This window comes from Nilaparvata lugens, chromosome X (assembly GCF_014356525.2).
Source record: "Nilaparvata lugens isolate BPH chromosome X, ASM1435652v1, whole genome shotgun sequence".
In the NCBI taxonomy this organism is placed as follows: domain Eukaryota; kingdom Metazoa; phylum Arthropoda; class Insecta; order Hemiptera; family Delphacidae; genus Nilaparvata; species Nilaparvata lugens.
In genome coordinates, this window is record NC_052518.1 from 21,291,112 (window position 1) to 21,317,217 (window position 26,106).

The 26,106-nt window shown below is 34.4% G+C and overlaps 1 protein-coding gene across 3 annotated transcripts in view; it reads left to right on the forward strand.

Annotated features, from left to right (window-relative positions):
- Nucleotides 1-26,106, forward strand: part of LOC111047796 (toll-like receptor 3) — a 150,955-nt gene that overhangs the window by 29,654 nt on the left and 95,195 nt on the right. For all 3 annotated transcript variants that reach the window (XM_039442987.1, XM_039442988.1, XM_022333638.2), the window contains exons 6-8: nt 19,297-19,551; nt 20,887-21,246; nt 22,076-22,327. In XM_039442987.1, coding sequence (XP_039298921.1) covers nt 19,297-19,551; nt 20,887-21,246; nt 22,076-22,327 — 867 coding nt within the window. The remainder of the gene's footprint in view (nt 1-19,296; nt 19,552-20,886; nt 21,247-22,075; nt 22,328-26,106) is intronic.

Genomic DNA, 26,106 nt, shown 5'->3' on the forward strand with positions numbered 1-26,106 from the left:
AGTTATATAATTTAAATACAATAAATATACTAAGAATAACAATAAAACATATAATAAAAATCCAAATATAATAAGTATAGTCTTTTGCAATGCTAAGTTCCTCTATTGCTAGTAGTGGTTCAATCTTAATATTTGCTTCATGTATAATATCAAATGAAAAGTTTGTTTTCAATTTACGAAATGAAACTTCAGATGGGATTGATATATCACTTTCCCAATATTCATCTATTTTACGATGTTCGAATAATTGTTCTGACTTATTAAGATACAATAATTGAGTTGATTTTGGATAAATTCTTTTTGTGTGATAAAATTATAGCTTTGTCAATTTTGTACAGTAGATATTGATTGATAATTGGTATGAATTTTATAAAAGAAACAGAATCATTAATTACTAATTGTTTATAGTGTTCTAATTTCCTAAAACTTCACTTATACACTTATTTTTTATCACTGTCACATTTCTGCAGTAGTAGTTGTCACACAAATATTCACATTTAAAATTTCGTCATATCTCAGGATAAGGGAAGGATATTCATGAATGGTGGTAAATTCAGTATTACGATAAACAGGATAGGATAATAAGAAGAAGGTTTCATAAGTAGGTGATTTTAAAGGGAATTCAATGAAGTAGGATATATATTCTTTATATATTGAGCAGTGTACTTTTGCTAATTGCCATAACACTTCTGGTTCTTCAGAAGATCCATTAGAGTACATTAGATTCAGAAATAATATTATTTATTTCTTTATGGGATAATATACTAGAATGTAGAATATTCAATCTACAAAACTCCAAACTGGTATCTAAATCGCTTATTTTATTGAAGAGCAAACTTAATGAGCTAAATAAAAGGGAAAATTGCTGGTTCAGCTGTACAGTCGTAGTTCATTTGAGAGAGTTTTGAAATAATTAATAATTTTCAAATTATTCGCATGAATCTTTTTCACATCAGCATTAAAATCGTCAATGAGCCTTTTGTTTACTGAAAATTGATTCTCAATATTATGCTGTAAGCGGTATTCATTTGACTGAACTTGAAATAATATTTTGACGTATTTTTCTTTGTAGTTCGCATCCATGTTACCGGTTACCCATGAAATAGCTGAGCCAAGTCCATTGAAAAGTCCACGCTTATTTCTATTTTTGCTGATATTGATGTGATCTAGTTTCGTTTCTGTGTATTTTAAATGCATTGTTATGATGTCTAGACGGCCTTGATCGATATTGTGTTCACGCAAAGTGAATATTGTTCTTTTGATTGTATTTAATTCGATACGCAACATGTTTACATTAATATTATGCATGTCTGTGAAGGTTTCATTTATTACGAATGAGTCCTGAATTTTGATAGCTGAGTGATGGGTGATGTTTTACTTAGATGAGTGAATGTATATCTATGTGTCTGGTTTGCTGGTGTTAGCAACGCCACAGCATCAGAAGAACAAACATTGTTACCTCAAACAGATGAATTAGTTTTTTTTTCAATTTCTATTGCAATCTAGTCTAAAAAGACTAATGAGCAATTTTTTCCTAATATAATAATGGGTTAAATATTAATAAGATAGGTAGTTCTCACCAGGACTACTACTTCTAGCAACTAACTTGAAATTATTGACAAAATATAAATAATATAATAATAGTAATAAAATAAGTTATCATGTATTAAAGATACACATACACTATCAACACTGCTCTGCTTTTGAAACTTTCAATCCACAGCACCACACAACTCGAAGGGTTTGGTCCGCTTCAATCTGCGCAGCATATGTGTATTGTCAAGTAGCTGAGCGACTTCTTCATTTTCATGCCGTTGGATCCTGTCTGCATGCTTGCGTGCGAAGCGCCCAATCTCTGTTGCAACGAACTCCACCTCCAAGTCTCTGTGGATGTCGACGTTCCGGCTGAATCTAGGAGCATCGACGATGTTCCTCAAAACTTTGTTCTGGAATCGTTGAATTACATCAACATTGCTCTTGCTGGCACAGCCCCAGAGTTGGATTCCATACATCCATATGGGTTTCAGGATTTGCTTGTATATGAGGATCTTGTTGTAGGTTGAAAGAGCAGAATTTCGACCTATCAACCAGTAGATTTTTCTATACCTTATTCCCAGTTCTTCTCTCTTTTTCTTCACATGTGCTTTCCAACGCAACCTTGCATCCAGAGTCATGCCTAGGTATTTGGCCTCGTTAGCAAATGGAACAGGTTTTCCATTGATGGCTAGGGGAATTTGCTCACATTTTCTGTTTGTGAAGTTGACTTGGACAGACTTGGTCTCATTTACATTGATTTTCCACAGTTTAGCCCAACTGGAGATTTCATCAGCAGCATCTTGAAGTTTCCTCATAGATTCCTGACTGTTGTCGCCCAGAGTTAGTACAGCTGTATCATCAGCAAATGTAGCCACTGTATCATTTTCCAACTCAGGTAGATCGCTAGTAAACAGTAGATAGAGAACTGGCCCAAGAACATTACCTTGAGGTACTCCTGCTCTAATTTCTTTCAGCTCTGAATAGGCGGCTTCCTGCTTGACTCTGAAATATCTTCCCACTAGATATGACTCCAATATTTCAGTGTATTTAATTGGGAGCATAGTTCTCAATTTTGCTAATAGGCCTCTATGCCACACCTTATCAAATGCTTGGGCAACATCCAGGAATACTGCACTACAAATTTTCTTCTCTTCAAGAGCCATTTCAATCAGATTGGTAATTCTGTGGACTTGCTCTATGGTAGTGTGTTTCTCTCTGAATCCGAATTGATGTTTTGGTATTAACTTCTTAATCTCTATAATTGGCTTCAATATTTTTAAAAGCAGTTTTTCAAATAATTTTGAAATAACAGGTAGGAGAGAAATTGGCCTGTAAGATGAAACATCATGTGGCGTTTTGACTTCAATCATTATGACTTCTGCAACTTTCCAGTAATCTGGGACATATCTCAGCCTGAATGATGTATTTATAAGGAATGTAAGCTTCAAGATAGCCTTCCTGGGAAGCTGCTTCAATACATCTCCAGTTATGAGATCAAACCCTGGTGCCTACCTGGTTTTGATGCTACACTTGATCATATTTTCCACTTCAATTACAGTGACTCGTGTGATCCTCGGTGATTCTTGAACAGTATGTGGCAGATGTCCATCATCATCATAGCTGTCATCTGTTTTGAAGCTGTTTTCGATGATTTGCAAACCTAGCTGATTTTTGTTTGCTGTCTCTAGCCCACGTACCATCCACATTTTTAATGGGTGCATTTTGGCTTGAAGTTCTTTTGATGCACTTAGTAGCTTTCCATAGGGAGTAGTCAGTACTTTTTTCATTAGTCAGCTCAGTGAGATACTTGGAGAATGTTTCATTTTTTAGATTTTTTATTTCTCTTCTGAGCTGCTGGGATAAGTTGTTCAGCAAAGTCTTGTCTCTTGGATCCCTAGAGTTTTGCCATTTCCTTCTTGCTCTTCTCTTCTGTAATAGAAGATTTTTCATTTCAGAAGGATAGTTGTTGCCTTGAGTCCTCCTTTTTATTTCAGGTGTACATGCCCAGGCTGCTTGCTGAATGGAGGTTACAAATTTCTCAATTTCCACATCAAGCTGATCTCTACTTCTAAGTGGTACATTGAGATCTATGCTTTCTTCCAGTAAGAGTCTGAATTGTTCCCAGTTTGTGTATCTATTGCAGAGAAATGCAGTTGGTTCTCGTTCTATTACACTCTCGCTCAATGTGAGTATAATTGGTGAGTGATCTGATGTCAAGTCACAGCTGTCTTCAATTTTGATGTAGTTTGTGGAGAAATCCTTGATGATGGAAAAGTCTATCAGGTCTGGAATTTTTCCTGTGTCTGTTGGCCAGTATGTTGGGTTTCCACTTGATACTGCTTCACATTTTAATTGCTGGATTGCACTATACAGTTCTCGACCCTTTATAGTGGTTATCCTGGAGCCCCAATGGGTATTTTTAGCATTGAAGTCTCCTCCTATGATGAACCTTCTTCCAAGATGTTTGAAGAATTCTACGTAGTCTTGATGTTTTAGTAGATGTCTTGGAGGGCTATATATTGCTGCTAATGATACTTTGCATCCTCTGAGTTCCAGTGATATAACAGAAGCTTGAATTTCATCTGTTTGGTATTCTTTTTCTTCAGTGTGCTGTATAGTTTCTCTCACAATTACTGCACTACCTCCCCTTGCTGAATTATTTGGATGTGTGGTATGATATGTTCTATAGCCTCTGATTTTGAGATAGGATTGGTTAGTCATATGTGTTTCTGAAATAAGGCAGAAGTCTATTTTTTCGTTATTGAGTACTAATTCTAGTTCTTGCTTCTTCTGGAGTATGCCATTGGCATTCCATGCCATGATTTTCAGTGTGCGGTTCATTGCTTCCTTTTGCTCCCAGCCGAGCTGGTGCTACTTTCCAGTTTCTGTAACCTTTTTACAAAGGATGATAGTAGGGCTTCTTGCTTTTCCAGCTTTGTTAGTATCAGCTGTAAAGTTTGTAGCACTCCATCCTCGTGATTGTTTTTCTTCATCTTCTTATCCAGTCCTTTTTGTAGTATCAGCATATGATAAGGGTTTATCTAATGCTGACGATTTTGTAGCTGCTATTTCGGTGGAAGAACCAGGGGGTTGAGATAAATGATCCTTGCGCGAATCCACTGGCTTGATTGGTCCTGAATGAGACTTCATATTTTTGCTTCTCATCTTTTGCAGTTCGATAGCAACACTGCACCCACGATAGCTTGCTGGATGATTTTCACCACAATGAATACATTTCGGCTTTTCTCCAGCTGCCTTTGTGCAATCCTTGGAGCTGTGTTTACCAGCACATTTGACACAACGAAACTCTTTAAAACAATATTTTCGGGTGTGTCCATATGCTTGGCATCTTTTGCATTGAGCAATGAGCTTCGATTTCTTCATTGCCTCTATTTCTACCTTACATCCCATTATGTTAGAGATTTTGTAAATTTCATTTACATCTTCTCCTGCTTCAAACTCAAGCATGAACATATCTAGTGGCTCTTTAGTTCTCCATTTAAGCTTTATACTTGCGTTCAAAATTTTGAATCCTTTCTCTTTGAGGTCCTCCACTATATTCTCTGCTTCACATGAGTGATGTAGGTTTTTAGCCATAACTCTGATTGGCCTTGATTGCTTATTTTCATAAGAATGCCAAGTCAACTTTTCTTTGTTCAACTCCTTTGTGAGCAATCGGTAATCGTCCTCATTCTCTAAGTTGATTTTGAAGCTGTCCACTCCAAGTAGTTTTACACTGAATTTACGGCTTGGCAGTAGCTTCACTAGCTTTTCATGAAAGATATTATATGACTTGATGCCATCCACTATTACAGGTGGCAATGGGGCACTCTTTTTTACTTTGTGTACTGCCTCACCCTTATTGTGAGTAGTTGATTTTTCTTCTGATGGAGGCGAAAGTGAAGTATTCAGCTTCCTCTTCTTAGATCTCCCATTTTTGACTCTCACCCACTCCGTCTCCTTGGCAAGTTCCTCCTCATCTGTACACACCCACTCCGTCTCCTTGGCAAGTTCCTCCTCATCTGTACAGTAACCAGTACTACGTGATGCATTTTTAACATCAGATTTTCCACCTTTTGGTTGATGTTTCCTAATTGGTGTTAATTGGTGTTGATCCGACTTACTACTCTCTACAACTTTCAAATTGTTGGAAGCTGCAGGGGCCGAGTTGAAATTAGCGCTCTCTAACTGACACAGCTTGATTTGAAGTTCTTCCAGTTTTTTTTCAAACATGTTGTTTTTACTTTCTGCTACTCGCATTCTATTGTCAGCTTCCTTCCATGCATTATACAGTATTTGCTCTGCCGGAGTTTTAAGCTGGTCTGGTTGAATGAATTTTTCTGGCGATGTATCTCCTTCATTCATGGTGATTGATGGTGGTGGTGATGAATTGCAGCTATTATCTTCAACTTCTGGAACTAAGAAAGTCGAAGGTTTAACTAGTTTCCATTCCTTCCCATTCATTATTCTGATTAATATAATTATTACGACGGCTCAGCAGTTCTTTCTCACCAGTTCGTTTTTTCGCGAGGTGACCGACCGCGGCAGGCGACGTGAACGCACGGACGCGAGCGCGCACACGCGTACTACTTCCACTCAAAGCCGGCTCTATTTTTCCAGCGTAAGCAAACCTATTGTTCTATTGAATATAGTAAACGACACTAAACTACACTAAACTACACTACTATAACTATGTATATTATTGCTGAAATACTATTAAACACTCTCTAAATGTTACCACTTCGGTGTCTAACCGCTGACTCGATAAATTAGTTGATTTCTTTTTCTTTCGAGCTCGCTTTACTCGATTCGGGTGAAGTTTGAAGGGTCTTTTCTGAATCGCTCTTGGATTAGTAGCTAATTGAGTTTCCTTATTGTAGTTCACTTTGAAAAATTTGGGTTTGTCCTTTTTATTAAACGTTGTCTTTATGAAGGGTTCGTTAGGCATTTCAAAATCTTTTTCTCTAGTTTGATTTAAGCGATCAGTTCTATTTTGTTTTTCTTGTCCTAGGTACTTTATCTTTTACTAGTTTGTGAATAGTTTTCAGTTTTTCTAGATAGGCGTTTGTTCTTTCAGCAATAAGGGCTTCCGTTATTTCATCAACATATGGATTTTTCGATACACCAAAAGTAATTTCCATAGGAGTTAGTTTCAGAGTTGAATTTATTGTGTTATTGAATGCGATAATTGTAAGTTTCATATTATCTTTGGGTTTGTTGTCTTTATTTTCCATTTGGATAGCATTAAGGAGTTCAATGAGTGTCGAGTGTGCTCGTTCTAATAAACCCTGGGAATCTGGATTTCCCGGTGTTATATAATAAGGTTCTATCTTATATAAACGCAAAAAATCTCGAAGTCCAGCATTGTCGCATTCACGACCATTATTCATTTGGATTGTCTTAGGGCATGGAAATAGAGAAAAGTAATCATTCAAACAAGACTGTATTTCAAGTTGGTTCAAACTTGTTAGTGGATATGCCATGAGTTTTTTTCGAAAAGCAATCTATTATCGTGAGGAATTTTATTCTACTGTATTGAAACGTGTCAATCTGTAATTTTTCGAAAGGTTTGTCAGGAATTGGGGTAATTTTGTATTCAACTTGAACAGGTCTTCTATCATATTTCACTTTAGCACATACTGAACATTTATTTATGTATTCTGTAATGTCTTTAAGCATGGTAGGCCAATAGTATTCTCTTCAAATGTGGTTATAGCTTTCATTAATTCCACGGTGATACGTTTTTCCTACATGATAATTGGTTACAACTTATTTTTGTTCCTCTGAATCAGTTATATCCAAATTCAGTTTCTTATATCTCCTAAGTTTCACAGAATTAAAATGAGCAATGATAAAATCTTAAAATTTTCGAAAATCATTTCATATTCTTTTTCCAATACACCTGTCCTGGAGCAGAGTATCCCATAAAGTGTGTTGGGCTTCAAGTATTGTATACACATATCGTTTATTTCTTCAGGAGTAAAATAAAAATAAATAAAAAAATAAATATTTTTATTGCATAAAAACTGTACATTACAGATATGGCAAACGTCAATTATTATAAAAACAAATAGAATACATGAAAATGATCAATGTCACAAAGTACAAAACACAAAAGTACAATAAGTTATCACAGCTATTAATTGAGAAGTACACAATATTATTGAAATGTATCCACTAATTATCCATGTATTCCTTTATGGAATAGAAGCCACCATTCAATAAATATTTTTTCAATTGGGCTTTAAATACATTTTTATTTGTTTTAACAGATTTTATTTCATTTGGGAGCCTATTGTAAAAAATTATTCCTTGATAAAATGGATTTTTCTTTGCTATTGCTATATTAACATTAGGTAAATGATAGTTATTAGCTGTTCTTGTTCTATGACTGTGGATATTGCTATTAGTGGGTAGAAAATTATTATCAACGGTGCTAAGGATAGTCTTATATATGAACAAAGATGGAAATGTGAGAATACTTTCAATTTTAAAATAATCTCGGCAGGACTGATATCTCGTCAGTTTACACATACATCTAATGGCTTTTTTTTGTAAAGTAAATATTTTTCTTACATTTCTTTCAGAAGAATTGCCCCAAACTGTTACTCCATATCTCAGATGACATTCAAATAAAGCAAAATATATGCATTTAAGTATATTGAAAGTACAATAGCGGGATAGTGTTCTTAAAATAAAAATCACTGAACTTAGTTTAGAACAAGTATGATCCACATGAGATTGCCAGTTAAGACTAGAATCCAGATGAATACCTAAAAATTTACACACTTCAACCTCTGAAACGAACTCATCATCCAGCAATAAACCAATACAACATACACTATTTGAAAAGGTCATTCTAACAGTTTTACTAACATTAAGATGCAGATTGATGCTGTTGAACCACTGACAAATGTTATTGACTGATACATAAGCTTTCAACTCCAGCCGCTCACAGTCATTCTCAGCATTTAGGATGCTAGTGTCATCCGCATATAAAGTAATATCAGCTCCTAATCCACTGCCCTTTATATCATTTATGTAGATGTTAAAAAGAAGCGGACCTAGCACCGATCCTTGGGGGACTCCAAATTTGACTTCTCTTAACTTAGATTTAAAATTGCCATTGCTGTTTTTTATTTCAACATATTGTACTCTGTTAAGTAGTTATGACGCAAGTAATTTCAGTGCAAGCCCTCTAACGCCAATATTTTCTAATTTATTTAGTAGAATTGTAAGTTCAACTGTATCAAATGCCTTGCTGAGGTCAACAAAAGTGGCTGCTGAATGTTTTTTCTTATCCAAATTATCAATAATTCTATTCACAAAGGTAACAACTGCTGTTTCTGTGGATTTTCCTTTTATGAACCCATGCTGGTCAACACTAAGAAGTTTGTACTTATTAAAGAAATACACTATTCTATTTTCTAATACTTTTTCAAATATTTTTGAGAATGTGGATATAATTGACACCGGTCTATAGTTCTCTATGTTATCCCTCTCCTTACTTATAAACAGTGGAATAACTTTTACAATCTTCAAGTTTCTTGGGAATACACCACCCACCTCGAAAGATTTGTTTATGATAAAGGCAAGAGGTGTACAAATAAAAGTGTCACATTTCTTTACCAACCAGTTAGAGAATCAATCATGACCTTCCGACTTTTTGTTTTTGACTTAGTGTTCTTATAACGTGCAGAATCTCATCTGCGGATACTGATGTCAAGTATATTGAATTTAATGAATTAGTTGATGTGTTCCTACAATATTCAAACCTCTGCTTTCCCCTGCCTTTCCGTATTTTTTCAGCCACAGATACGTAATGATCATTGAAGACGTTGGCTATTTTCACTGGGTCTTCAACTTCTGAATCCTCTGTTTTGATTTTGATTATAGATTTACTTCTTCTATTATTAGCTCTATTACCCACCTCATTATTTATAATATTCCATGTAGTCTTACTTAAGTTGTCTGAATGTGATATTTGCCTAGTGATGAATTGTGTTTTGCATGTGTTTAAAATGTTCTTGTATTGTTGTTTTTTTGTTTTAATAAGTTTTTGAGAGTATTAGTTTTGTATTGCCTATAGAAAAGAGCAGCATCTCTATATTCCTCCCTAGCTCTTTTTACATCATTATTCATCCATTTATTCTGTTTAAGCTGTGATACTTTCTTTCTTTTTAGCGGGAAAGCCTGATTTTTGTGAGAGGTTAATATTTTTAAGAATGATTCATACATTTCATCAACATTACAAGACCGATATATATCATCCCAAGATTCTTTTTTCAGTAGTTCATGAAAAGCATTTACATTATGTTCATTATAATCTCTGAAATACGTGAAGGGTGTTTGGGGTTTACCCTGAGACCTATCAACTTCCTCGCTAAATATTTCTATTATTTGGGAGTGATGATCAGATATATATGTTTTTACAACTTCAGCCATATAAAAATCTTCATTCAAATCGGTTGCAATATTATCAATAATTGTTTCAGAGTGTATTGTTTCTCTAGTAAAGCTATGAATGCATAAACTTAAATTATGTGATAGTAGCATGTCTCTGAGTGAACTGCTCTCATTTGTCACCTCGGCTGTATTTATATTAAAATCCCCTAAAATTATTTTATTCCTGTTAATGGATAGTTTTGACAGTATCTTATCTAAGTTTTCTATGAATGGCTCAACCTCACAAGAAGGTGATCTATACAAAGACAATAAATAAATCTCTTCATTCTGTAACTTAATTGATAACAAACAAACTTCAAGAACCTTTTCTTCACAAAAATCCTCCAGCAAATGGGAGTTTATAACATTAGATACAATGTTTCTATTATTTTTGAAAAAGATTGATACCCCACCTCCTCTATATGACTCTCTACAAAAATATGTAATTAAGCTGTAACCACTTATATTGACAAGATTGATTTCAGAAGATTTCAGTCCATGTTCTGACAGACACAAGATATCTGGCTTCATTTCATCTAAAGGAGTGGATGAACTATGAAAATATAGAGTCAATCTGTTTTTTGTAAAAACTTTTCTGATAACAGAAACAGGCTCTTTGTTGCCGCGTTCTAAAATGATTTGATTTTGTTCAACATTGATTATTTTGTCATCTTCCGCAATAACTACTTCTTCGTTCGAGCTCTCCTGTGAATGTATTGTAACTAGACTACGATTATCAACTTCTTGTTCATTAGCATCATTTTAATTATTTACAATATTGTCTCGATCGTCGGCTACTTGGTTTGATTTACCTTCCACATACTTGATTGAAAAATCAAATTCTTCTAGAAAGAGTTTCATTTCATACGAATTAATTTTGAATTCGGTTCTTTAATGCTGTGGAGCCATTGAAGAGGTTTGTGATCGGTTTCGATTATGAATTTTCTACCATAGAGGTATGGTCGGAAATGCTTGCATGACCAGACTATAGCTAATAATTCTTTCTCAATCGTAGAAAGATTTTCTTCATGACGATGAAGTGTACGAGAAGCATATGCAATGGGTAAGGTTTTACCATTGAATTTTTGTGATAACACTGTACCTATAGCATAATTGCTAGCATCACAAGTCAGAATGAATGTTTTTGTGAAGTCAGGTAGCTGTAAAATTGGATCGTTTTGTAATAGAAGTTTTAATGTTTCAAATGACTTTTGATATTCTGGATTGTTTGGATTGATTTTAACATCTTTTTTCAAGGCGTGTGTGAGAGGTTTTGCAATCTTAGCGTAATCTTTTATCATTTTTTGATAATAGCCTGTCAATCCTAGAAATTGCTTAATTTCTTTTACAGTTTTTGGGATTGGAAAGTTCTTAATAGCTTCTAGCTTTGAAGGATTGGGTTGAATTCCGCGTTCGGATATGATATGTCCTAAGTATAGTAATTCTCGTTTAAAAAACTCTGTTTTGTCCAGTTGGATTTTTAGATTATGATCTCTAAGTTGTTTGAAAACTGATTTTAGATGTTTCAAGTGTTCCTCGAGATTATCGGAAAACACAATTATGTCGTCCATGTAGACTAACACATTGGGCATTCTGGAAAACAAAATGTTCATTGCACGTTGGAAAGTAGCTGGGGCGTTCTTTAATCCAAACGGCATTCTCAAAAATTCATAATGTCCGTTCTCAGTTGAAAAGGCAGTTTTTGGAATTGATTCCTTTTCCATTTGAATTTGATGGAATCCAGAAGCGAGATCTATCGCTGAAAAATAGGTAGCCCTACCAATTTTTCCAATTGAGTCCTCAATATTTGGGAGGGGATATCTGTCTTCAATCGTTTTATCATTAATCTTCCTGTAATCTAAAACGACACGTATTTTACGTTTACCGGAGGCGTCTAGTTTTTTGGGCACTACCCAAATTGGACTGTTATATGGGGAGTTAGAATGTTGAATTATTTTATTCTGAAGAAGTTTGTCAATTTCTAATTCAACGTCCTTCCTGAACAATTGAGGGTATCTATAATTTTTAGAATATACAGGGATTTCGTCAGTAGTGTTGATTTTGAATTTCAACAGATTAGTACTACTTGTCAATTCATCATGTTCACGTTTGATGATTTCAGGAAAATTCCGTATTAGATTTATGATATGTTTCCGCTCTTCGACATTCATATGGTCCGTCCGAAGAAGTTTAGGAATTTCTCTTATAATATCCGATTTGTTTGATACATCTGAGTTATCAATTTCATCATTGTCAAAAATAGTTTCTTATTCTTCTATCTCCATTGGCTCAGGGCTTATTGTCATGAGCTCATTGGAATACACTACGCACTTACATCTATTTTCTTCTATACTAACAATACTTTCTTCAACGTAATAACTTTCATGAGAAACAGCTTTAAGTAGTCCTGTCTTGAGATTAGGAATCGACCTAACTGGTACAGTAACAACATCCTGGTTTCAATTGAATTTGTTCATTAAAGTTAATCACTGATAACAACGGTTTCGAAATAGTACGATAATCTAACGTTGTATAATTTACATTGGCTTTGAGTTCTTTCAGAGTTTCGTGACCTAATAAGATATCGTATCTTGTTGAAAAGTCATACATGTACATTTTGATTTGTGAACTTCCTGGAAACACAGTATTTGAGTTCATAGAAATGTATTCATTTCCACCACTTTCACCGGCTGGTGTTTTTACTACGAACTTTTCTTTATATCTGGTCACATTGGGTGGTATGATAGAGGGGTTCACATAGTTCTTTGACAACCCAGTGTCAACCATCCATTTACGGTTAGCGTGGTCGACAAAATATGGGAGCGACTTATTTATGATATTCAATTCAAATTTTTTGGGGGTGTTTCCGCTGAGTATGTTGGGCCTACCCCTAAAAAATGAACCTGCATGCTGTTGAATGCTTCAGTAAGTGAAGTTAGCTGGTTTTGCATGCTTTGGATTTCGTTTCCGAAGGGATGAGATGAGTTGTCTGTCAAGTCATCTTGCAAATGATGCACTTCAAAGGGAGATTTTGAGTTCAGTTTGAAACGATTAGAAGGATTTGTTTGAACTGTGCGCATGCTGACAGTGTTTTGTGAATACCACTTACTATTATGTGGTTGTCTGAATTGAGGATTGATTTGCACAGGCCTCGGTTGGTGAGGGAATTGAGCAAATTGATTTTGAGGGAAATTTTGTTGAAAGTTTCTGTTCTGGGGGAATGTTTGCTGTGATCCATTATTCTGTTGGAAAAAATTCGGTATTCGAGGTTGCGAGAAGTTGTTAGAAAAAGCTCTGTTGCTTGCTTGATAAGCATGAGTGAATGTGTTTGATCGCATTGGCGTTTGATTAAAAGCTCTTGAATCAATTTTATTGATAGTACCGATAGTTGATTTGAAGTTCAGGCTCCTTAGAACAATACTACAGTCGTTAATAATCTTATGTCTAGCATCGTCAAGATCATGAATTTGGAGGATTTGCAAATGAGAGCCCAAAGTTGGATGTACTCCGTGAATCAATGTACGAGTGAGAGTTGCGTTCAACTGCTGCATTAGATTTGTCAAAAGTTCACCTTGGATACCATCTATTTTATATTTAGTCAACACAGTTGTGCGTTTTTCATACAGGCGATTAATGAATTCGATCGAGTGTTCATTTGAATAGGATTTCATGAAAGTGATTTCCGCAATTAGGTCTGGAACGGACCTGTTGTCAGCGAAGTTTGTTTTTAGAGCGGCTATCAGTTGTACAATTGTTATTAAAAACAAATTTTTTATTGATTCTGCGGGTCCTGAAAGACGGCTTACGGCTGCCCTGAAAAGGAGCCAGTGATTTTCTGATTTTTCGACAATGTTTTCACTGCAATAGGACACTAATAATTCATTACAAGTACTAATAAAATGTGGTAGCTTATAGCAAGTACCATCATAATGGGGTATGAATTTAAGAATGTCATTAGGAATTTGTTTCGAGATATTAGGCATTGTAGGGTTTGGTTGAGGAAGAGATATAACGAAATTACTCACAGTCGATTGAGGAGGTTGGTGGGCGATGTTCCGGTTGTCGTCAGCGTCGGCGTCAGCGTCGGTGTCGTCTTCTCCTTCAGATGATATAAGGACAGCAGGAATCCTCCTGTAGGTGGCGAGATCTCGGTCCCTCTGTAGAATCCTCTCGTCTTCCGCGGTGGCCAGCGTAGGGTTGAGCTAACTGCAAGGCTGGATACGGTTACAGCGTGGTGGTGATAACAGCTTGATGGTGGTTTTCCATTCAGAAGTACTTGAAGTTGATTTCGTTTTTGTAGTTTGAGTTGATTTGCACTTATTAACACTGGTTGTTCTTGTTGAAGAAATTTTCGAAAGTTTGAGTTTACTCTGATAACACTTGACTTTGTTTTCTCGTTGGAGAATAATTTTGTAGTTGAGTGGTAGATTTTGGATTTTGGAGTCGAGTCACTTTCACTATGAGTTTCTCGTTGGAGAAAAATGTATGGGTTGGTTCACGGATGAAGAGGTGAAACTCAAAGTTTTTTCGTTGCACAAGATAAAAATTCTTGAATCCGACTTTAATGAACGTGGATGGATACAACGATAAAACTTTCCGCGACGTAAGTTCGGGCGCCAGTTAAGTGATTGGTCGACACGACTGAGTTTTTAAAAATTAAAACTTTATTAACACTACAACTACAGAAAATACCGAATTAAAGAATTTCGGGAGCCGAGTGCTCTCGTCAAGTGATTGAGTAGAACTAACTGAAAATAATTAATTGAGACATAAAGAAGACAATGCATAGTCAGCTATATGCTATAACAATGGGGTTGTATACTACTACTATAGATATTTAACTAATGATTCAGATGTGATGTGCCATATTTTTGAGGTTTGAACTGCTGATATTATCAGCCCCAGGACTAGAGTTGTTTTAGATTTATCATATTTTTAACATCACACGGGTTGACAGGTTTAAAGAATTAATAAATTGTCTCTCTATTATTTTCATTAATCTCATATTATTTTATACAACGATATTATTATATTGTATTATTATTACTTATTAATTGAGCATTCGTTTTACCTACTGTTGCAAAGTAGTCATTTAGACAAGCAGCGTCAATTTAAATGCTTTTATTTTCATCTTTTTCAGCTTGATTTAAGAGTTTCCAAAGCTTTTTTATTACAACCATATTCGGATAGGGTTATTCTTATAGTAGCTGAATAATTATAAAATTAAATTTAATATAATTGTTTTAACTGAGACCTGGGTTGATGAAGCGAATGTTTGTGCTTGTTTGGAGGGATACGATGTATTTTTAAATAAGGAAAGTAGAAATCAAAACGATGGGGTGATCGTATTTGTTCGTAAGGGTCTAGCGGTAGGATGTGAGGAAATTCATCTGCATGGAGCAACATGTTTAAAAATTGACATAAAATTAAGTGGAGAGCGGCACTGCGTTTTGGCAGTGTACCGCCGTCCCTCTTCAGCCGGCGACCTGGATCACTTCGTTCAAGATTTGGAGTCTTATTGCCTTTCTAAAAAAACTGACAGAACAAACTGGATTGTTGGGGATATAAATTGCTGCATTTTGCCGGAGACTACAGATCCATTGTCACAACACTATCAGGATGTTCTATGCGGTACTGGGTTTGTGAGTTGCATTAGCGTCCCAACTAGGGTTACCAGTACTTCAAAGAGTTGTATTGATCATATCTTTACTGACTATGGTGACACAGATATTGTTCGCTCTGGTGTCATTATGTCTGAACTCACTGATCATTATTTCATTGTAGCGGGCATAGATCCTCTGTCGCGTGTTGAAGTTTCTAATGGGATACCTCAGAATTTTACTATTATAGACAAGGCCAAAGTAAGTTCCCTTATTTCAGAGCATGACTGGACCTCAATTAAACAATTTAATAATGTCAATTCAGCTTCAGTTACATTTATAGAAACCTTAAAAAAAATCATAAACATATCCAAAAAAGAAAAAATTGTTTCTGCTAAAACTAGAAAACTCAAACCGTGGATTACTAGTGGTCTCATTAAATCAATCAGACACAGAGATAAGTTGAGTAAACAGTTGAAGAGGCATCCCCAGGATTATCATTTGAAAAAAAATTTTAGGACTTATAGGAATACCTTGTCTAATGCTATTAGAGAAGCAAAGATAAGTTATTATCGTAATAAAATCATGGAGGTGAAAAACGATAGCAGGAGGCTATGGAGTAGTATAGCGGAAATGACAGGAACTAAAAAGAATAGAGAAAAATTCCCTATTAGTAATTTTATACATGATGGAGCTGCAATTGACAGACACAATATAATTGATGTTGCCAATGATTTTAATGCCTATTATGTTAATGTTGGTGCCAGCCTTGCCAGTGCATTTCCCCCGGTCAGCGAAGTTGTTGTAGATGATCGAGATCACCAATTGGACTCCAGACTTGACTTGCAACATGTTACTGAGGAAGATGTGGTTAGGGTTGTAAATAGCATTAGAGGAGGTTCATCTCCAGGAATCGATGGCATCTCCACAGATATTATAAAGGAAAATATTGAAATTTTGAAATATCCAATAACTTACATAGTCAACTTAAGTATCACAGAGGGTGTCTTTCCGGAAATCCTTAAACTTGGCAAAGTTATTCCAATATACAAAAACGGTCCAAAAAACCGTCATGTAAGTTATAGACCTATTACATTAACTTGTGTTCTTGCCAAAATACTAGAAAAAATTATTAGACAGCAATTAGTTGATTATTTAGCCTCACATAACATTCTGTATAGTAATCAGTTTGGCTTCAGGAGCGACAAAAACTTAAATAATAATATATTCAACTTGACTAAAGATATACACACCCTAATAGGGAAAAACAGGAAAATTCTTTTGCTATTTATAGACCTTGCAAAAGCGTTTGACACAGTTGACCGGGATATCCTCATGAATAAACTGTATTATATTGGTGTAAGGGACATGTCATTAAACTGGTTCAGGAGCTATCTCTCGGACCGTCGCCAGATTGTCACTATTCTCAATGAAAATAGTATAAGTAGAGAGTTGAATTATGGCGTTCTGCAGGGAAGCACCCTAGGACCAATTTTATTTTTAATTTTTATTAATAACTTGGGAAAGCTTAATCTACAGAACGGTGATTGCTTCTTATATGCTGATGACACAGCTTTACTTTTTGATGGTCACTCTTGGAATGAGGTATACAAACATGCAGAGTGTGGACTGAATAAAGTGAAAAGATGGTTCGATCAGAATCGTCTAACTGTCAATGTGAGTAAAACTAAGTACATGCCAATTTGTCTGAGAGAAGATGCCGAACCTGTGGATGTGGAATTAAAATTGCACTCATGTGGAGCATTGGATGAATGTATGGTATGTGACACAGTTGAAGCTGTCTCAGAATATAAGTATCTAGGAGTATTATTCGATAAACGTTTGAAATGGAGCTCCCATATCATTTTCACTAGGAATAAATTAAGGAAATTATTATACATTTTCAATTTTCTAAGTAAAATCATGAATATTGAAATGCTTAAGCAAGTATATTATGCATATGCCCAATCTATCTTACAGTATGGTATCTTAGCTTGGGGAGGCGCCACAAAGACTGTCTTGAATCCCTTGGAAGTGACTCAAAAATCTATTATTAAAACGGCGTTACAGAAAAATAGTAGGTACCCTACTGAAACCCTATTTAACGAGTTTGAAGTATTTAATATTAATCAGCTGTATGTTCGATCCCTACTTATGCACATCTACAAGAATAAACAAGACATATTCGCTCAAGTGCAACATGGCTACACAACCAGGAGCTCGGTGAACGGTGGCATTGCTATTCCTAGAGTACTAAAATCAATAAACACAACAAATTCCTTCTATAAAGCAAGTATACTTTACTCAAAACTCCCCCAACACATTAAATACATTGAAACTCGGTCCATAGGTGTATACAAACGCCACATTAATAGATGGCTTTTGGAGGTTGGTAGGATAAGAATTTTAGATTTCCTTAAATCAAATTATAATTTTGATAAGACTAGCCTTAATGCATGCTGAGTCGGTTGGCCATTGTTCTGATCCGTTTCTCTTGTTCTTGGCTTGACAGTGAGTTTTCTGCCCCTCATTCATTTTTCTCTCTCTTCTTCTTCTTCACAACATACTTCATTTTTCCATCACTCATTTCAATCTTCTCCATCTTTCACATATATTGTCATGTATTTCATTATGTTAACTTATTATGAACTATTGTCATTATGAACTATTCAGATTGTTACTCTTTCCTGCACACAGGCATTTTGCCCATGCATGGAAAAAATGTGTATTATATTTTATTTGAAATGTATTTTGTTTGTAACATGAATAAATAAATAAATAAATAAATAATAAATAGCTGGTTTTAGCAGTTTCCAATGCCATGGCCATATATTTTATAAAATAAAATATTTATATAATATAATATTTTATAATGCCATGGCCATTTCTATATTTTATAAAAGATTCATTGAATATAAGATTTAATGGATCTTTCCGCAAATTCTTATACATCTTATCTCTTTTCAGAATAGAATTTAATATACCAGGGGCTATTCATGGTTTAAGAGCTATGTTTTTGCGAGAAATTTGTTTTTGTATGGATGGTTTCAATATTATAATAGAGCAATTTAGACACAAAAAAATCAGCAAGGTCGTCAATGTTTAACTCATAAGAAAATTTGCTATTGTACAGCCAATTTCAATTTTCATTAAAAAGGTATTGATTCAAAATTCCATAATCTATTTAAGTGATACTGACTTTTTCATTTCCTATCTTATCAGATCTTGTCACTGTCTTGTATCTCAAATACAACACTAATGAGTAATGATCCGTAATAATATACAATTATAATAGATTTAATAATATATAAATAATTACAATAAATATAATTTATTGTGGTTTTAAGTATATTTCAAATATTACGTACAAATTTACTATTAACTTTTTCAGAGAAAATATTATGATCTTACTTGGAGCTTAATTAATGAACATTTCATTCAAATCTATTATCATTTAAAATACTCAAGTAATCTAGAATCACATTATTATCTTTATTGATGTCTTCTGTTATACATACATCGATTCCATGTGCAATATTCATTGTTATGCTATCGTTCGTTCGTGCGTGTCAGGTGATAGTTAAATGCCTTATGTGTGTGTTTAATTAATTAGATGCGTAATTGAGGTGTGTTTTATGCTATGAAACGAGTCTTTACTTTTCTATTGAAAATGATAATTCATGAAATTTGTGTGAACCCAAATTCTCCTTTACAGGTTATAGACGTCTCCGAGAATATGGTAGATGAAATAGAAGGATTTGCGTTCAAAGATCTGTACCTAGTCCACATGAATCTGTCGCACAACAAGATTACAAAAATCAAAAAAGATGCGTTCGTCAACTGCGCTAATATAACCGTGCTGGATCTATCCTATAATAAACTGGAGGATATCCAGAGCAAAGCATTCGATGAGATCAGTTACGCAACAGAATTGCAGCTTTCCTTCAATTTATTGACAGATCTTTTACAGGTTAGTCAAATGGTGTTTTTCTATGACAGTATAATGCGTTTTTTCCAAGTCCAAGCCTCTGAATCTAATCTACATTAAAAAAAATACTTTTTTTAACGTCGAGGTGCTGATGTCTATCCATCACTAATGTAATATCAATAATAGTATGCTTATTCTTTATAACATCATCACAATGCCTATCCTTGATCGTAATCATGTTTTATGTAGTGTTTTGTATTATGACGCCATCGATCCCACAAGTGTGGGTAAAGGATGAAGAAGACGGTATCAAGGTATGCAGATTCACCTCCATAACATTAACCCAGTCTCTCTGATACTCAGTTTCTCTGATACCCTATCTCCAGATACTCTGATCCTCTTATTAGTTCCTTTACAACAGATTTTGAAAGAGATGTAGGATTGCGATTACTGGTAACTATTCCTGTAACATTTACGTTTTCAGCAGTGCCCGTTTCAATTTTGTTCGAATATTTATTCTTTTTCGCTGATTTGCATACTTTTGAATAATGACATGTTCAGCCTGTTCACATGATATCAGCTGATATCACAATAGTGAACCCGATGTTATTGATTTGCAACATTTGCTTGAAAAATATAACTTTATTTATTATTAACTTTGGACATGTAATATACATGTAATTTTGTTGCAATTGGCCTAAATCTATCATTACAACAGTTATCAATAAATTACACTATTTTTATTACCTTTTTTTTATTACAACACATACAAAAATATAACGTTTTTCATTCTCTGGCCGTTTTGAGAATGAGAATGTATTTGTCTCATTAAAAAGAACGAAAATAGTATGGTTAGAGGCTCTTTGATACATTCTCATGATACCCGGAGACGTCACCATCTCAGAGTTGAACAGCATAGAACCACACTATATGCTAAGGGGGTTAAAAGTTTAGGCATTAATCTTTATAATGCCTTACCTGATGCTGATAATATGAAGGAGCTGGAGTCGAAAATATTCAAAATGGAATTTGGAAAGTGGATTCAAAATCGAAAGTGGGAGCTGGTGAAGCATTGCTTCTATTCAATTTCCGAATTCCACGATCACTTTGCCGGCACTAGAGAATCGACTTCAACTCGAACGACTTCTAATTAATTCGTTTAATTACGAAACTGAATTTTAGTAAAACATTTACAAAGCCTTATACCCCTTCCACAGGAGGTCACTGGATGAAATGTATTAAACTAAAAAATTGTAATTATCTTCCTTTGTAATCTTTCTGAATATATCACATCAATAATCAACGAAGAATACTATCATTTTTATAACTGTAATAATTTCTATCTCTATAACACTTTCAGTTTATAATTTTTTGTAGGTACCTTTGGCAAACATGACTGGGCTGAAAATTTTGAATGTCACCAACAACCGTTTGACAAAAATACCGAAAAACACATTCCCAAAACTGTACGAGCTGCATACAATCGACGTTAGCCGTAACTTCATCAAAGACATAGCAGTTGGTGTTTTTCAAACTTTGTTCGGACTGCGGTGGCTCGATTTGAGCTACAACAGTTTGAACGAGATTCAAAGTGGTACGTTTGGTACATTGCCCACTCTATTGTACATGAATCTAGAACACAATCACTTGGAGAAAATCAGCAACGCAGCTTTCAATAGACTCACATCCCTGCGTACTTTGAATTTGATGAATAACAGCATATCAAAGATATTCGAGGTGAGTCCACCCGCATTTCAATAGAACAATTGAAGAATTCTGAATAAATTTCATGAGAAAGAATATATTATAATATAGCTGTTACTAAATCAAATTCTTGGAATGCTCACACGCAATTTATTTTAGGATATAAACTCCAATTATTTGTAAATGTTGCTATAAAATGCGAAAAAGGTAGCTAACTTGAGGTAAGAAATTAATCGTCCAATTCCATGAAAAGGTTTTGTGTGATTGTTCACTAAATTCGATCTCATGAATTTTAACCCATTGCTAACCATCAGACCACATAGCTTTCTGCCCATCAGACCACATAGCTTTTTAAATGAGTGCGTGAGTGATTGATGAAACTTCCATCCCTACAGGCAGGATTTGAACCCACGACCAGGCAATGCTAGCAGACTGAAGGGAGTACGTCGACCACATTTTGGCTGGCAACATTTTGTTGAAGTAATACATCTAAAATGATTAGAATATATGAATTCAGAGCACCTTATCTTATGATTTATTTCTAGTTATTCAAACAACATTAGGCTAATTCGCTTTTTCCTTTCTTTCTTTCAAATTATTTCTAATATGTATTGAAAGTTTTGTACTGTAAGTTACCAAGCTGCCATTTTATTAATTGGATTGACAATTCTGAGTAAGTTTTTACTTCAGGATTGTTGTTGTAACTTGAGTAAAATTTCTGCCATATTGACCTAAAGCTCGCCTCTTCATGTTCATCATAATAATGGTTAGAAGCGTATTTCCTCAATGGGAAAATATCCATTGTACAAATGAAATAATTCTAATCAAATAGCAATAAATTATGTTAGAATCTTCTTCGCAGATACCTATCTCCCTTGCCAAACTGGACTTGAGTGAGAACTCAATAGAAGAAATGCCGCCCTCTACTTGGCCATCGATGAACTCGCTACTGGAGCTGAATCTCAGCAACAATATCCTAGGAGACAGCCTTGAGTCTGGCAGCTTCAGTCATCTGCTCACGTTGACAAAACTCGACCTCAGCTTGAATGGTATCTCACTGCCACCATGGCAAAGTCTTAGCTCTCTTACATCGCTGCAATGGCTTTCTGTTAAGGTAAATATTATTAAAATAATCATACATTAAAAAATAATATTCATACATTCTAAAATAATCAAACTTATCTAATAAAATATAGAATTTCACTTCTACAACAGTACAATACCTGTACTACTGTGAGATTCTCATTTTACCGTATCTTATTTATGATTTATTTCTAGAATTATTCAAACAACCTTAGGCTAATTAGCTTTTCTAATTCTTTCAAATATGTATTGAAAGTTTTGTACTGTAGCTACCAAGCTGCCATTTTATTAATTGAATTGAGAATTTTGAGTAAGTTTTTACTTCTGGATTGGTGTTGTAACTTGAGTAAAATTTCTGCCATATTGACCTCAAGCTCGCTTCTTCATTAATTAATTCTCTTGAATTAGAGCTGACACTTGGTCATGAATCTCACTATAGTTTCTCAGTAATCTTTATACAGAGTGGGTGAAAAGTCTGAGAACGGCTTAATATCTCATACACAAAGGTAATTTGACGGTGGGTGTGATTGGGAATCCTACTGAAATTGAAAATACATACTACTTTACTTTGACTCTTAAAATCTGGTCCGCCATTTTGAATGCAACTTTTTTTAATAGGAAGGTGGTCGTGTGATACATGATTTCGATACGGAATTTAAAGAAAAAATGAATGGCGAATCCCGCACATCGATATCTCATACCGTTTCGAAGATATTCACGTTATTAATCAATGCAACTTGTCTTTCTCATTTCTGATTTGCATGGTATTGATTTATAATGTGAATAAATTCGAAACGGTTTGAGATATCGATTTGCGGTTTTCACCATTCATTTCTTATTGAAATTCCGTATCGAAATTATGTATCACATGAGCACCTTCCTATTTAAAAAACAATCTTGCATTCAAAATGGCGGACCAGATTTTAAAGTCAAGGTCAAGTAGTATTTTCAATTTGAGTAGGATCCTCAATCACACCCACCTTGACATCACATTATTTCATAAGATACTAAGCGCACTCATACGTTTTTCTTCCCTTTCTGATTTGAATAGCAATGATTAATAATGTGAATATTATTAATATGCAAATATACAAATTTCATAATTTGCAGAACACCTCTTAGACACTTGCCACAACTTCAATTCTGCTAATGATGTAGAGTTCATCCACTTCTGCCAGAAAAGTAAACTACTGAATGTATTAGAGGCCATTGAAATCCACAAATTGGAAAAGGATAACTCAGTCACTAGCCTGAATGAACAAACCGAATTTAATTTGTAAATTGTAGCATAAGTAGAATAGTTGAAAACCACCTATAAGTTAGATTTACAATTGCTTAACAATATCCCACAGTTTTTAAATTTGAAGAGCTTTAACTTCAGTTTATCATCCCATTATAGTCAAGAATAATCTTTCACTGATTAGAAGATGATACAATAGTAGTAATTTTGTTCTTTTCATAACTAGTTTAGAATAATCATGTTTAAATTTTTCCCAATACTAATTATTAGCCCTGTATAGAGTATAATATACAGTATTTTCTTCAAGTATAATGAGCACCAACACATTTCAACATCAATTTCATGAGACTTAATTTAGGTTTTGGCTGCAGCCCAACTTTATATTTCCAATATTTCTGCTCATTGTAGATTAGTATGAATAGGCACACATAACCATTAGCCAAAAACTCGATAAAAGTTTAACAGATTAGAGTAGTCTTCATCAAACAAACCTTGTTTGAATTGTATACTTCCATTTTATTCTCAAGTTCCTAATTTGTGTAAGTAATGAGCTATTGTAGCCTATATGGCCATTCTGTATATTTTCCATCTTATTTCTCAAGGTTTTCTGGTACATAATATAATATAACCATTATAGGACTGTTGTATTAAATTTAGGACATTGGAATTCAACTCATTATTATCATTGAAATTTGTGTTAAACTTTATTTTGCTGTAATTTTTGAAAGGTTTGAAATATAACCTTTCAAGTAAATTTTTTTCTCAAATAGCCTATAGATTGTCAAGCCAAATGCCAAAGACATGATAGACAGTCTCCAAGTCAGAGACAGAGTAACAGACCAGCTGTATAGAGTGGTCATAAAAATAAATTGAAAAAAATATATATAATCATCCCTTTTACTGAAAGAAAATTTAATTTTACCTAGAAAATAATTACAAAGGTGTATAATATCAAAATATTATAATATTCATTACTTTCATTACTTTAGTTATTGCGACCCAATTATTTAGGAGCTCTAGACTACTAAGATAAGGTTAAGAATGTTTCTGTATCCTCATTCCTCAGTACAGCTGATGATGCGTTGGTTAACTACGTGAAACCATGGTTCTGTTTTAAAGTTTTTAATGAATTTTTAGTGAAATTTGACAATATCTTTGTTTTCTTATTATAATGTGAATATCTTCGAAACGGTTTGAGATATCGATGTGCGGTTTTCGCCATTCATTTTCTCTTTAAATTCCGTATCGAAATCATGTATCGCATGACCACCTCCTTGTTTAAAAAACAAAGTTGCATTCAAAATGGCGGATCAGATTTTTTAAGTCATAGTAAAGTAGTATTTTCAATTTTAGTAGGATCTCCAATCACACCCACCGTCAAATTACCTTTGTGTATGAGATATTAAGCCGTTCTCGGACTTTCCACCCACTCTGTATAAAAGCGAAATGGCACTGATTCATCCACTTACTCATTCAGAACTAAAGATCTACTGGACCAAATATGTTCAAATTTGGCAGGGTTGTTTAGTTGGCCTTCTACAGGCGCACTAAAATTTCCAAAGATGCACACAAAACTTCGTTTTTCAATCGTTTATCTGCGTTTTCATAGCTTTTTCAAGAACTAACTGGGAAAAAAAAATGTTCAAATTTGGTACCCAGGGTCAACAGAGGTATGAAAATGTTGTATTGGGAGGGTTTCGAAATAACGCTCAAGCTCCGCCCAAGATTGGCGGTTTTCGAGCGTTTTCTAGACATTCTCAAGAACTAATTGACAGGCGTGCGAAGCGAACCTGCTGGCTATTCTTATAAATAAGAAACTGACAATTTCTGGTTCCATTCAATTCTATTATTCATTCATTAGTTTATACGCATACATTTTTGAAATAATAGCGTGAAAAAATGTCATCTCTATAATAATCTTCAGCATATTCTTATAATATCAATAGCCTTCTTTTAATCGTCTAAACTCTCATCTTCTTAAATGCCTATTTCCTATTTTGTGATGGCTATCTTTATATCAGGTAGCTGCTATCTTTTATATTTATACTTTTGTAGGAATAATGGTGATTTATATCATGGTTGAATCTAAAAAGAGTTTTATAGTTTCCAACTATTGGTTGTGATCGTATCTGGTGTAGTTTCCTCTTCCTCATACGAATTAGTTGAGCCATTTTACTATGAGCAAAATGTGATAAGCTGCTCTAGACTAGACTCACCTTTTTTGAAGCATTTGCTTCAAAAGTTGAGCAAATACTCTAGTTTATTTATACAAAAGCTTTTACTTTTGAGCAAATGCTCAAACCATTTTTTTATGAGCATGAGCAAAAGGTTTTGCTCACGTTTATTCATAGAAAATGAAGCATATGCTCCATATTTTATAAGTATAAGCAAATGCTCAACTTTATTCATATGGCCCAATAGCTCAATCATTGGCTTGATTATGTGTTTTTGTAAATAAAAAAAATGATTGTGTTCTAACTGCTCAACCCACTGTGATTGCCAGTTCATAACTTATCAAATCAAATTTATTCCTTAAAAGCAATACAAAAACATAATAAAAATATCTTATT